This window comes from Haliotis asinina, chromosome 4 (assembly GCF_037392515.1).
Source record: "Haliotis asinina isolate JCU_RB_2024 chromosome 4, JCU_Hal_asi_v2, whole genome shotgun sequence".
In the NCBI taxonomy this organism is placed as follows: Eukaryota; Metazoa; Mollusca; class Gastropoda; order Lepetellida; family Haliotidae; genus Haliotis; species Haliotis asinina.
This window is the reverse complement of record NC_090283.1, coordinates 82,141,192-82,155,195: the sequence shown is the minus strand read 5'-3', so window position 1 is coordinate 82,155,195 and position 14,004 is coordinate 82,141,192. Positions and strand designations below refer to the sequence as shown.

The 14,004-nt window shown below is 41.0% G+C and overlaps 1 protein-coding gene across 1 annotated transcript in view; it reads left to right on the top strand.

Moving 5' to 3' along the window:
• LOC137281992 (uncharacterized) overlaps nucleotides 1–14,004 on the top strand; it is a 212,039-nt gene that overhangs the window by 187,884 nt on the left and 10,151 nt on the right. Inside the window, exons 6-18 of the mRNA XM_067813748.1 lie at nucleotides 451–561; nucleotides 1,104–1,220; nucleotides 2,515–2,746; nucleotides 2,943–3,035; nucleotides 3,684–3,806; nucleotides 4,013–4,087; nucleotides 4,259–4,330; nucleotides 5,066–5,119; nucleotides 5,510–5,798; nucleotides 7,323–7,497; nucleotides 9,523–9,718; nucleotides 11,276–11,386; nucleotides 13,345–13,944. Coding sequence (XP_067669849.1) covers nucleotides 451–561; nucleotides 1,104–1,220; nucleotides 2,515–2,746; nucleotides 2,943–3,035; nucleotides 3,684–3,806; nucleotides 4,013–4,087; nucleotides 4,259–4,330; nucleotides 5,066–5,119; nucleotides 5,510–5,798; nucleotides 7,323–7,497; nucleotides 9,523–9,718; nucleotides 11,276–11,386; nucleotides 13,345–13,944 — 2,248 coding nt within the window. The remainder of the gene's footprint in view (nucleotides 1–450; nucleotides 562–1,103; nucleotides 1,221–2,514; nucleotides 2,747–2,942; nucleotides 3,036–3,683; nucleotides 3,807–4,012; nucleotides 4,088–4,258; nucleotides 4,331–5,065; nucleotides 5,120–5,509; nucleotides 5,799–7,322; nucleotides 7,498–9,522; nucleotides 9,719–11,275; nucleotides 11,387–13,344; nucleotides 13,945–14,004) is intronic.

The window sequence follows — 14,004 nt, the reverse complement described above, 5'->3', positions numbered from 1 at the left end:
GACAGCCAGAGCTCTATTACCTGACGTCCAGTCATGCCCAGTGCTACCCTTCAATACTATCTGTGTGTAAACAGCTCTTGTACTACATAATCATCCAACCATGACTGTATCAAAAGACTATAAATGCTTCTTCTCCTACCTCTGGCTCCCCTCAAGAGAATTATTGTGTCCTTTGTGCAAGGTTGTGTGCGAGGTGGAAAGAGTAGCTCAGGGAATGTTGCTTGTCACCATGTTATTAAAAAGTTATTACATTTTCAAGGCTTCCCATCTGTCTTCAGGTCTGTGTAAACAGCCTTCTTTTGTCATCATATCTCTCAGTGGTATGCTTGTGTATCAGTGTTGACCATCACATAATGCTGGAGTACAGTTGAGTACTGGATAAAACATCCAGACCATGTAGAAGTGGACATAATCTTGTCAGCTGGGTGAAATGTTCGATTTGTATTGCAGATTGATTCTTCCAGTAGCTGTGCAGGGCATGCCTCAGTCACCCACAGCCCTGTGCCTTCCACACAGGAACACCCCAACAGTATGACACAGGGTGCAGCAACACAGGACCAGGTGAGTCATCTCTAACTTACTTCAGGCTGTCAGTAAAGTGCCGTGGTTGATTTTTCTATTTCTGAGAACATGTATCAGCTGTTGTGTGTATAAGTCCAGGCTTTGAGGCTTTTCATTTGCTCATTGATTGAACTGTGTGTATGACCAGGCAGAGTACATGGAAGCACCTTCCTCTTGTAACTCACAAACGCATACACTAGTGTATCACATGGTAACATGCAGTAGTGTATCACATGGTAACATGCAGTAGTGTATCACATGGTAACATGCAGTAGTGTATCACATGGTAACATACACTAGTGTATCACATAATAACATGCAGTAGTGTATCACTTAGAAACATGCAGCAGTGCAAGACAAGGAAACATTAGGTACTATCAGGCACAGAAACATGCATTTATGTTAGGGATGGAAATATTATCTTACAGTGGCTTGAGCTTGTTGTGTCATTGTTTTTTTTGTCTGTGTTTTTTCTGTGTTTTCTTGTTTACTTAAAGCATTGACATTAGTACCAATACAGCTGCCACCTGACTCTGTCCTAGGAACCAACAAATAATGAAGTGTCCCCCAGGCCCAGTGGAGACAGACAAGCATTGCATGTGGCAGCCTCATCAGCTCCTTCTTCATTGCAAGCGGTGTGGGACACCCTGCCATTCATTGTGGGTGCTTGGTAGATGGCTAGAACTGCTTGATAGATAGATTGTTGGCAGTGGTGTGGGACACCCTGCCATTCATTGTGGGTGCTTGGTAGATGGCTAGAACTGCTTGATAGATAGATTGTTGGCAGTGGTGTGGGACACCCTGCCATTCATTGTGGGTGCTTGGTAGATGGCTAGAACTGCTTGATAGATAGATTGTTGGCAGTGGTGTGGGACACCCTACCATTCATTGTGGGTGCTTGGTAGGTGGCTAGAACTGCTTGATAGATTGTTGCCAGCAGTATGGGACACCCTACCATTCATTGTGGGTGCTTGGTAGGTGGGTAGAACTGCTTAATAGATATAATACTTGGTAAATAGGTATGTTTTCACAGTAGATAAATAGAACTGCTTGGTAGATATATTCAGTTTGCTTGGCAGTTACTGCAAATGGTTCATCAGTGTTTGCTTTTCAGAAGACTGTTGAAGTCCAGATAAACTTTTCTGAGAAGTACTGAATCAAATCTTCTAAGATTATAACTAGGGAGAATTCATTGAGGTTTCTGACAGTACACATCACAGATAACACCTGTGGTACACATAATGACACTCACAAAAACAACTGTTGCACACGACACGTAAAGCTACCACTTGTAATACACATGACCCACAGAGATAACACCTATCGTACACATGACACTCACAGATAACACATGTTGTACACATGACACTCACAGATAACACTTGTACACTTCGTGACACAGAGAATGCCTGTTGTACACATGATAGTCACAGATAATGTCTGTAGTACATACACATCATGACAGTCGCAGATAACACCTGTTGTACACATTATGGCACTCACAGATAATACCTGTTGTACACATGACAGTCACAGATAACACCTGTTGTCCACATCATGACACAGATAATGCCTTTTGTACACATCATGACACTCACAGATAAGAACCTGTCGTACACATCATGACACTTACGGGTAACACCTGTAATACACATGACCCACACCCAGATAGCATATGTTGTACACATCATGACACTCACAGATGACACCTGTTGTGCACATCATGAAACTTGCAGATAACATCATGCTCCCCACAGGGATCTTCAGTGCTTCAGAAATGCATCACTGTAACCTTCATGTTAGACGTTATCTCAGTGCTTCAGATGTACATCACGATATAACTTTATACTTCAGACAAACATCATCGTAAGCTTTGTGTGAGACACATAGAATCTCAGTGCTTCAGACATACATCCCTGAGATTGTAGGTAACCGTTGCATCTTCTACTGCAGGATGAGGCTGAAGGGGAGGATGCTTCTGGTCACCATGACGACTTGGTTCACCAACCAGTGTTTACGTCATGTATATCCTGCACCACCACATCCACTACACTGGGTCAGAGGTCACTTCCTGTTTACCTTTTACTGACATTGTCTATCCTGACAGTCTTGTGTGTGTGCTCCTTCATCCCACCATGTCAGAAGAGCGTCCTGAATGTGGATGTACCCTCTTCCACTCTCATACGTGAGTTGGTTCACTTTATGATAATCCTGTCTTCTGTATTGATATAGAGGCTGTAAAAAGTAAATGGAACATCCTGCTGTGTGTATGTTCCCCTCCAAGTGTGGTACAATGGTATATTATTCCACAAATTGATTCAAAATGAATGTCAGTATGAGCTGTCAGGACAGAACTGTTTCATATTTGCTGGCTGTTTCAGGACATGTGCGAATGTATTCGGACCAACCAGAGTTGTCCAACTTCTTCATCAACAGCAGCACACTGTCACTTGTCTCCCGTCTGCAGATACTTGGTGAGATGTAGTTTGCGTAGCATTGATGAAACACAAAGTTTTGTGTTAATGTTGGACTTGTAAATAGATACATGGAGTCAATCAGTGTCTGGAATCCCAGGACACAGTTCTATTACTGTGTCTGAAAGCTCACTGTTGTCTGTTACCTTAGTTATATGATCGTAGGTTTTTCTGACAAGCTTTGTGCACAAAGAAATGAACTGTGTATCTGAATCTGAACACACTCTGAACAAGGAGATGAGTAATTTTATCACTGGTTTGTTTGTAATACTCTGTTACAAGGAACATGTGCTTTTCTGAAGGTATAGAGGGGTATAACTAAATAAGGTCATCTCTGAAAGTAGAAAATACTGTTTCCAGCTTATTGATGAAATGTGTAACTAGTGGAAATCTCTATTGTGATGTGATTGGTTCATGTCAGTAAAACTGCCTGACATATTTCTCTGAAAGTTCTTTAGTGGCCGTTAATTACAATTCCTGATATAAACTGTTCCATAAGCAGACAGCTTAAGAAATATGACATTTGATTGTAGTATGAAATGTGTCTGACTTAACTTAGTTGTTCTTGGAAGCAATGTTGGGTTATTCTTTGCCACACTTTGTGGTGATTTTGAGACACAAGGAAAATTATGTTGCTTTTGTTTGCAGATTATGAGAACTGTCACAATGACTTGGCAAGCTGCATGACATTTGCACTCTGTGAGGCTGCAGAAGGGTTTGTGACATGTCGCTGCAAGCGAGGATATTTTGTCAGTGGTCAGAAATGTCAAGGTAACTCAGGAGATTACAGTTTGTATTGTTACTGGAAATGACTATTTAAAAATGCAGGATGTCTTTGTTTTGTAACTAATTACAGGTCACTTTTCCATACATTACAAGACACCTGTGTAAGTCAGTCATTGCAAGACACCTGTGTAAGTCAGTCATTGCAAGACACCTGTGTAAGTCAGTCATTAGTAAATAGTTTTATGCTTCAGCCTGCAGCACCTCCTGCCCAGCAGGACACTACATGACAGGTGCTTGCTCTGCTTCCCGAGATGTCGACTGTAAGAGTAAGTCTTTCCATCTTTCCATTATGTCATCATCCACCATTTACAACAACAAGTAAGCAAAAAGCTGTTATGGCTTTCAATTATGAGAGAAAAAAGCAATTACATTGTATGGACATTGTATTCACAGTGTCAGAGTGTCATGGGACTTGATCTTCGCTGTTTATGTTCCAGAGTGTAGTGTCTGCCGGGGATCTACATATGAAGCTGCACCTTGTACCATGACACAAGACACCATCTGTGTTGGTGAGTACATCTTCACAACACCTACCCACCCTATGATCCAAGACACCATCTTTGTTGATGAGTACATCTTCACAATATCTTGGCTGGATGTACTGAGAGATGCTGTTGAACGAGCTTGGGTTGAGAGATGTTGTTGAACGAGCTTGGGTTGAGAGATGTTGTTGAACGAGCTTGTGTTGAGAGATGTTGTTTAACGAGCTTGTGTTTAAGAGATGCAGTTGAACGAGCTTGTGTTGAGAGATGCTGTTGAAAGAACTTCTGTTGAGAGATGCTGTAGAACAAGCTTGTGTTGAGAGATGTTGTTTAACAAGCTTGTGCTGAGAGATGCTGTTGAACAAACTTGTGTTGAGAGATGCTGTTGAACAAGCTTGTGTTGAGAGATGCTTTTGAACGAGCTTGTGTTGGGAGATGCTGTTGAACGAGCTTGTGTTGAGAGATGCTTTTGAACGAGATTGTGTTGAGAGATGCTGTTGAACGAGCTTGTGTTGAGAGATGCTGTTGAACGAGCTTGTGTTGAGAGATGCAGTTGAACGAGCTTGTGTTGAGAGATACAGTTGAACGAGGTTGTGTTGAGACATGTTGTTGAATGAGCTTGTGTTGAGAGATACAGTTGAATGAGCTTGTGTTGAGACATGTTGTTGAATGAGCTTGTGTTGAGAGATGTTGTTGAACGAGGTTGTGTTGAGAGATGCTGTTGAACGAGCTTGTGTTGAGAAATGTTGTTTTCTGTTTCAGAAGTAGCATTTCCTGTTGGAATTCTTCCCATGAACTACACACAGCTGCAGGATGGTGAGTTGTGGACACCTGTGCAGTATGTTTGTATATGTAGTAGAACATGTCCCATCTGGATGTTCCAGTCTATGTTCAGTAGAACACGTCTCTTTTGTGTGTGTATGTCTATTCTCAGAAGAGCATGTCAAACCTTTGTGTTGCACACTGTATTCAGTAGAACACAAGTGTGTTACCCTCTATTTTCAGTCGAATACATAGCCAAATATCTAATGCATCTGTTCTACAGCTGAAACTTTCATCAATGATGTCTCCAAATAGTTTACATAACTGTTCTGCAACTGAAACTTTGCTCAGTGTCAACATATGTTTGACAAAAACACTTATACAGATGAGGAATTTTGACATGACCACATAGGAAACTCTGGTATAAATATGACTGTTTCACAGACGGGACTTTGATCAATGTGACCGCATCATCGAATGTGTTCATGGAGCGACTGCGTGACATGGAGGAGCTGGAAACGCCTATGTATGTGACCAACAATCAGCAGAGCATGGACTACGTGTGGAGGCGCACCTCGGGACTGAAGATCAAGATTGGCATCTCGGATGTGTACTTGGTCCCAGAGTATGTGGACATTGACCATGTAGATGACAACGCCTACTTTCACATGAACAAAAACATCTCATCTACTCTCAAGGAGAAGTTCCAGGAAACAGAAAATAACTATTGTCGGTGAGCATGAGTGCATCCAATGTATTACTTACAGCACACCGTCCCTCTCCCTAAAACACTTGGACAAGTGATGACTGAGTTCCTGCAGTCACTGTTTCACAGCAAAGTAGATCTGAGATCCCTAATGACTGTTTCAGAATGAGGTAGTCGTGAAGTCACTCAATGATTGTTAACCCCCCAGCATGTAATAGTTAACGCCTCATGTGTCTGTCCATCAGCCCATCTGCCATCCATAATCATTTCGTTTCCGGAGCATAACTCATAAAATGTTGAAAATTTTTAGATACAAATTGATAGATACAATAATCTGAACCTGTGGTTGTGTCTTTTGCCATTTACAGATTTTTGGCATTTTTAATTTTTTTTTTTTTCCCATTTTGGTCATGGTCAAATGGTGGGATAGACTTGATTTCCAGAGCATAGCTCAAAAACCGTAGAAACTTGGTAGATATATCAGTCAGAACCTAATGTGGTGCCTTTTGCTATCTACAGGTATTTGTGATTTATTCTTTTCTCGATTTCCATGGAAACTTTTCAGACTTTGTCTCAAAATGGAGGGATGGGCTTCGTTTCCAGAGCAGAACTCAAAAAATGTTCAATATTTTTCTGCAAGACATTGTAGATATATCAGTCAGAACCTAAAGTGGTGCTTTTGCAATTTACAGGTTTTTGTGATTTATCATTTTCTGGGTTCCATTGAAACGATTTGGACTTTGTCTCAAAATGGATGGATTGTTTTTTGTTTCCAGAGCAGAACTCAAAAACTTCTTAATGTCTGTCTGCAGAACATGGCAGATATGTCAGGTAGACCCTAAAGTGGTGCATTTTGCTATTTACAGATTTTTTTCATTTACCATTTTCCCATTTTCCATGGTAGCGATTCGGACCTAGTCTAAGTTGAGAGGGATGGGCTTTGTTTCTGGAGCACAACTCAAAAACTTCTGAATATCTTTTAGCAAAGCTTGCCAGACATGTGAGGCAGACCTTAAGGTGGTACCTTTTGCTATTTGCAGATTTGTCATTTTTCAAGTTTCCATAGAAACGATTCTGACAATCTCAAAATGGAGGGATGGGCTTCATTTCCGGAGCACAACTTGAAAACTATAATATCTTTCAGCAAAACTTGGCAGATATTTGAAACAGGTCTTGAAGTGGTGCCTTTTGCTGTTTACAGATATATGGTATTTATATTTTTCATGATTTCCAAGGAAACGATTGAAACTTCGTCTTAAAAGGGAGGGATTGGCTTCATTTCAAGAGTACAACTCAAAAACCATTTGATATCTTTCAACAGATCTTGGCAGATACATGAAGCAGATCTAGAAGTGTGCCTTTTGCTGTGTACTGATATATGGCATTTAAATTTTTCATGATTTCTGTGGAAACAATTCAAACAGTCTGAGGAAATGTCAAGTTACCTTCAGATGATTTGTTCTTTCAAATATGTGGGGGCTGGGGGGATATGTCATCTTCTGATGACTCTTGTTTAGAATGAGACATGAGATTCCCCGATGATTGTTTCAGAGATCCAATGCCAGACTTCTACAGTCTGTACCTCCACATATTCCGGCACCGTATCACAGCCGCCAAGTCAGTGACATGTTCATCCAAAGACCACTCCATCCGCTGTCCCCCTGGATACAAGGACGGTCAGCCTCACCTCCGCCGCTACATCAACCTGCCCTGCCACAAGTATGAGGTGAATGACAGATTCGGGTGTATATGATGTCCCTAAACTTATATGATATCCCTACAGCAGACATGATGTCTCTACAATGATGTGATATCCCTACAGTGATATGGTATCTCTACACCAAACATGATATCAGAACAGTGATATGATATTCCTACAATGATATGGTATCTTTATAGTGATCATTCTCTTCCCACAGAGGTTACTCCTGTCATATCTTCCTACGTAACCTCTGTTTCAATACGGCTATATTTCACGGTCATCAAGAAATCCCCTTGCGGCAAAAAATCGCAACAGGAATTATCTCCCTTGTTACTGTCCAATCAGAACACGCGTTAAATAGACTTAGCTCCAATATGGCGGCCCCCATGGAGTTGGTTCATCAACTCGTGATGGAAAGATTCGGTATTTCATGTTTAACTGAAAATCAGAAACTGACAATAGAAAGTGCAGGGATCAATCGCCATGATGTGTTTGTAGAAACAAAAACTGGTAGTGGCAAGTTTTCCCGATGCATTCGGAAACTACCTAGATATTGCGAATGATCACTCTTGAAACAATGTCTCTGACTGCACAACTAAATCTGAGCGCCTCCAATCGCGAGTCTTGAACACTCGCTCGATGAAAGGGCCGTATTAGAACAGAGGTTACGTAGGAAGATATGACAGCAGTAACCTCTGTGGGAAGACAGTGTATAGTGATAGGATATCCCTACATTGATATGATATCCATACACTAGTCATATCCCTACAGCAGATATGATATCACCACAGCAGATATGGTATCACTACAGCAGATATGATATCACCACAGCAGATATGGTATCACTACAGCAGATATATCACCACAGCAGATATGGATCACAACCATGTGACATACAGATCACATCCAAGTGACATACAGACCACATCCAAATGACATACAGATCACATCCAAATGACATACAGACCACATCAATGTTGCATATAGATCACATCCACATGACATAAAGATCACATCCAAGACCACAACCAAGTAATGTACAAATCACAACCAAGTGACATACAGACCACAACCAAGTAACGTACAAATCACAACCAAGTAACATACAAATCACAACCAAGTGACATACAGACCACAACCAAGTAACATACAAATCACAACCAAGTGACATACAGACCACAACCAAGTAACATACAAATCACAACCAAGTGACATACAGACCACAACCAAGTAACATACAAATCACAACCAAGTGACATACAGACCACAACCAAGTAACATACAAATCACAACCAAGTGACATACAAATCACAACCAAGTGACATACAGACCACAACCAAGTAACATACAAATCACAACCAAGTGATATACAGACCACAACCAAGTAACATACAAATCACAACCAAGTGACGTACAGACCACAACCAAGTAACAAACAAATCACAACCAAGTGATATACAGACCACAACCAAGTAACATACAAATCACAACCAAGTGACATACAAACCACAACCAAGTAACATACAAATCTCAACCAAGTGACTTACAGATCACATACAGGTTCCCTACAGCTCATATCAAATTATTGCACAGATGAATATCAAGGGTAGAATAGGCCTTCAGCAACCAATGCTTGCCATAAAAAGCGACTATGTCATAAGAGGCAGCTAACTGGATCGAGTGGTCAGACTCACTGACACGTCATCGTTCCCAATTGCACAGATTGGTGTTCATGCTGCTAATCACTAGATTGTCCCCACTCAATTATTTACAGACCATTGCTGGAATATCATGGCATAAAACTAAGCTCACTCACTCACTCCAAGTGACAAACAGATCACATCCAAAAGATAAACACACATACAAATCTCAATAAGATGACATACAGATCACATTCACATGATATACAGTTCACATCAATTTGACATACAGATCACATGAATGTGACATTCTGGTCACATCAACATGACATACAGAGCACAATAAGGTGACATACAGATCGCATCAGTGTGACATAGAGATCACTGTATTGTATGTCATATTCTGCAGATCAATCGGCGGCAGAATCTGACGGAGCTCCGCAACACCCATAACAGTGTTGTCTGCCCTGACAACACACCACTGTCTCTCATCTTCGGGATGCCAAACCCAGCCAAGGAGGCCATGAGATTCCCTTCAGAGGACTGCAAGTTCAATCAAGAAGAGTGTCAGAAGTGTTTACAGAGAGATTCCTGCATCAAAAGTGGTAAGCTTAAGTATAGTATTCCCAGAAATTATTGAGAATCATGTTGCGTCATGTAACTCATTACGTTTATTAACTTCTGGCGTTTTACTTACATAAACATGTTAAAACATCATCCTTTTACAGTCTCAGTCTTGTTTTAGTACTTTGTTAGACCTCCTCAATCAGCAATGCATGCCTGAATACGCCTAGGCACACTACCCATCAAAGTTTGTAGGTAATCGTGTGACAGGGTATCCCAATATTGGACCACCTCGGCCTTCATATCTTCAATATTTCTCAGTCCCTTTTGGTTTATTCTGTCCTTCATGACTCCCCACACATTCTCATTTAGGTTTAGATCTGGGCTGTAACTGGGCCAGTCTAAAACTTGAACATTTTCACCCGACAACCACTGTTTTGTGTAGCGCGCAGTGTGTTTTGGGTCATTATCATGCTGGAAAATCCAATCATCTTCATACAGTGTTTGTGCTGTCGGAAGAAGGTGACCATTTAGAATGTCAACGTATCTTTCTTTTGTCAAGTTTCCCGGGAAAACACACAATGGCGTCAGTCCGCGAGCCGATATGCCACCCCACATGTGAAACTTCGGGCTATGTTTTGGTCGCTGGTAGATAGGTTTGACAGTATCTTTGGTCCAAATTTTCACACAATTAGGGAAAAGCCAAACAGAACTTTCATCCGAAAAGAAAACATTATCCCAATCTTGATTTTCATGAGCCCGACACCAGTTTAAACGTTTTCCCTTTTGTGCATCTTTCATCAACGGCGAGGGAATTCCACGTTTTTTCACCCAATTAAGTCTCTGTAATTCCTGCCTAACTGTTTCATTGCATACCTGAGGACTTCCTCTGCTAATCGTTTCATTTCTGATGTTCTCAACACTTTTCAATTTGCCCCTACTCACAATCTGCCCAAGTCTTCGGCGATCCACAACACTGAATTTCCTAGGTCGACCTGCCCCTGCTTTGTGCTCTATCCCGGTTCCTGTTTGAATATTCTTCAAAGTTCTGTATACTGTAGACAGAGGAATACCATGTCTACAAGCTAACACTTTAGCATCAGCCTCACCCCTTTCAAAATCATCTAGAATGAGCTTTCTTTTCTCTCTTGCTGTAAATTCTGCCATGTCAACACAGGAAGCCGTCTGCTCAGACAAGGGAGATAACTCTTGACGTAATGAGCTGCCTTCTAAGCCTTCAAGAGTTGTCTCCCTTATTTAGTATGCTTAGTGCATAGTGAAAGCCCTTTTCACAATCTTAGCATCATTAGAAAAAAAACAAAGATTTTCTCAATAATTTCTGGGAACACTGTATATCTGCAGCTTGAGGTGAATGACAGTGTGTACGAAGTGTGGTTCCACCTGCCTCATTATGAGATTGATGACAGTAAGTACAAAGTGTGGTTCCACCGGCCTCAGTGTGAGATGGATGACAGTGTGTACAAAGTGTGGTTCAATCGGCCTCTGTGTGAGACGGATGACAGTGTGTACAAAGTGTGGTTCCACCAGCCTCAGTGTGAGATTGATGACTGTGTGTACAAAGTGTGGTTCTGTTTCAGGTAATGCTACAAGTGTGCCGGAGTGCTGCAACATCGAATGTTACAAGATGCCAACATGCAACCAGGCTTTCAGTTCTTCATGTCCTCTAGCTGGTGTTGAGTGTGCCAAGGGTAAGCTTGATCATTGTCATTACTAAACTCAAATGGTGAATGTATGTATAAAGCAATGAACATGATTAGGAGAGAGTGTTGGTAGTGGGTTTCCATGGAAGACCAGGTGAGACTTGCTGATGCCATGGAAAGCATACATCTTGTAACTCGGTCTATTACTGATCATCAGCTGTTCCTGAGAGGGAGTTCAACAAATGCGAGGGGGATATTGTTCATGCCTCGTCTGTCCATCCATCCATATTCATTTTGTCTCATAACTCAAAAACTGTTCAATGTTTTTAGACCAAAATTGGTAGATGTGATGAACTTATAGTTGTGCCTCTTGCTATTTACAGATTTTTCACATTTTTATATATTTTGGTTTCCATGGAAATATTTTGGTCTAATGGGAGGGGTGGGCTTCATTTCTGGAGCATAACTCAAAAACCATTTAACATTTTTCAGCAAAACTTGCAGGATATATCAATCGGAACAAAAAATCTTGCCATTTGGTATTTAGAGATTTTTTAGACCCCAAAGTGGTGCCTTTTGCCATTTGCCGATTTTTGTCATTTTCACTTTTCCCAGTTTCCATGGAAACGATTCAGACTTATTCTCAAAAGGGAGGGGTGGGCTCCGTTTCCGGAGCACAACTTAAAAGCTCCACAATATCTTTCTGTGAAAACTGGCAGATGTGTGAGCTCAACCTCAGAGTGGTGCCTTTTGCTATTTGCAGATTTCTGCAAAACTTGGTAGATATATCAGTCAGAACCTAAAGTGATGCCTTTTGCTATTTACAGGTTTTTGTGGTTTATTATTTTCTGAGACTTAGTCTCAAAATGAAGAGATGGGCTTCATAACTAACTAACCATTCAGTATTTTTCTGCAAAACTTGGTAGATATGTCAATCAGAACTTAAAGTGGTACCTTTTGCTATTTACAGATTTTTGTGATATATTATTTTCTCAGTTTCCATTGAAACGTTTCGAACTTGTGAGAGTGAGAGTTGTGTTTTGGTACCGGAGCACAAATCAAAAACTTCTCTATATTTTTCAGCAAAACTTCATAATATCTTTTAGTAGATCTTGGCAGATATTTGAGGCAGACCACAAAGTGGTGCCTTTTGCTATTTGCAGATTTTTGTCATTTCTAATTTTCCTGGTTTCCATGGAAACGATTAAGACTTAGTCTCAAAAGGGAGACTTTGCTATTTACAATGTTTTGGCATTTTTATTTTTCTTGGTTTCCCTGGAAACAATTCTGTATTAGTCTTAAGAGGAGGGATGCGCTTCATTTTCCAAGCACAACTCGAAAACCATTTCATATCTTTCAACAGATCTTTGCAGATAATATGAGACAGATCTTGAAGTGATGTCTTTTGCTATTTACAGATATATGGCATTTAAATTTTTCATGATTTTCATGGAAATGATTCAAACTTAGTGTTAAATAAAGTCAGGTAACTGTCAGATGATTTGTCAGTTTCAAGTATATGGGAGCTGGGGCATATGCCATTTTCTGATGACTCTTTTTTTTCTGTTTTTTTTATGGAAGCAATTTCTCAAAGTCTCAAATGGAAGGGATGGGTTCTGTCTGCTGAGCACAACTCGAAAACCATTAGATGTGTCAACAGAACCTGGCAAATAAAATATATCTTGAAGTGGTGCCTTTTGCTGTTTATTGTTATATGGCATTTATAGTTTTCATGATTTCCATGGAAACAATTGGAACTTCTAAAACTCCGCATCACTGTCACATAATATGTTCTTTCAAATATATGGGAGCTGGGGTGGATGGGATATGTCATCTTCTGATGACTCTTGTTTGGATCTGTGAATCAAACATATGGGTTCAGTTAACACACCATTCCTTGGGCTGTGTTGCAGTCTACAAGTGAATCTTTGAAAACATTTGTTTTTTTACGATATACTAAGTGAGTCATTACCTATGAAGTAAAATTGTGTTGTAAATTGTTGCAGGTGAAGTGTACATGTTCACCTTGTCCCCAGTGTTTGAGAAGATGTACAAGCGGTACATGTGTCATGTGAGGTACAAGAAACCAACCATCCTGTACAACATCAACTACCAAGTGCGCATCCCCTCCCTGAACTACCACATCGAACAGCGCAACTTTACCATCACAGTAGATAACCTGCTTTCTCATCGACAGATGTCCACAAACCTTGATTTCCTCAACGTGCAGCACAACACCTGGTTTGACTTGGAGGACGAGATGATCGTGATCGCCAACCATGCAGACATAGTGAAGGAAATGGGGGAGCTGTCGCTGCACCCTCTCAAGTCCCCAGCTGACTTTGCCAGCCGCCCACACAGCTCTAAGAAGGATTTTGGGACCCAGATGTACACCTACATTCAGTTTGATGTACCATTCCGGTATAGTTCTGTCACCTGGATGAATGGAGGCTGTGAGAAGAATCTGTCCCGTGTCCATCCCAACCAGACACTCTACAAGTCCAACTCAGTCCGTGTCGCCGCCAAGATCTTGAAAGAGAAGGAGGAAATACACTACCAGATGTATCGCACTGACCGGTCTCCCCTCATCAGGCTATTTGTCAACAGTAAGTCCCCCGAGTCTGTGTCTAGAGTTACTACTAGATGTATCACACCGACTGGTCTCC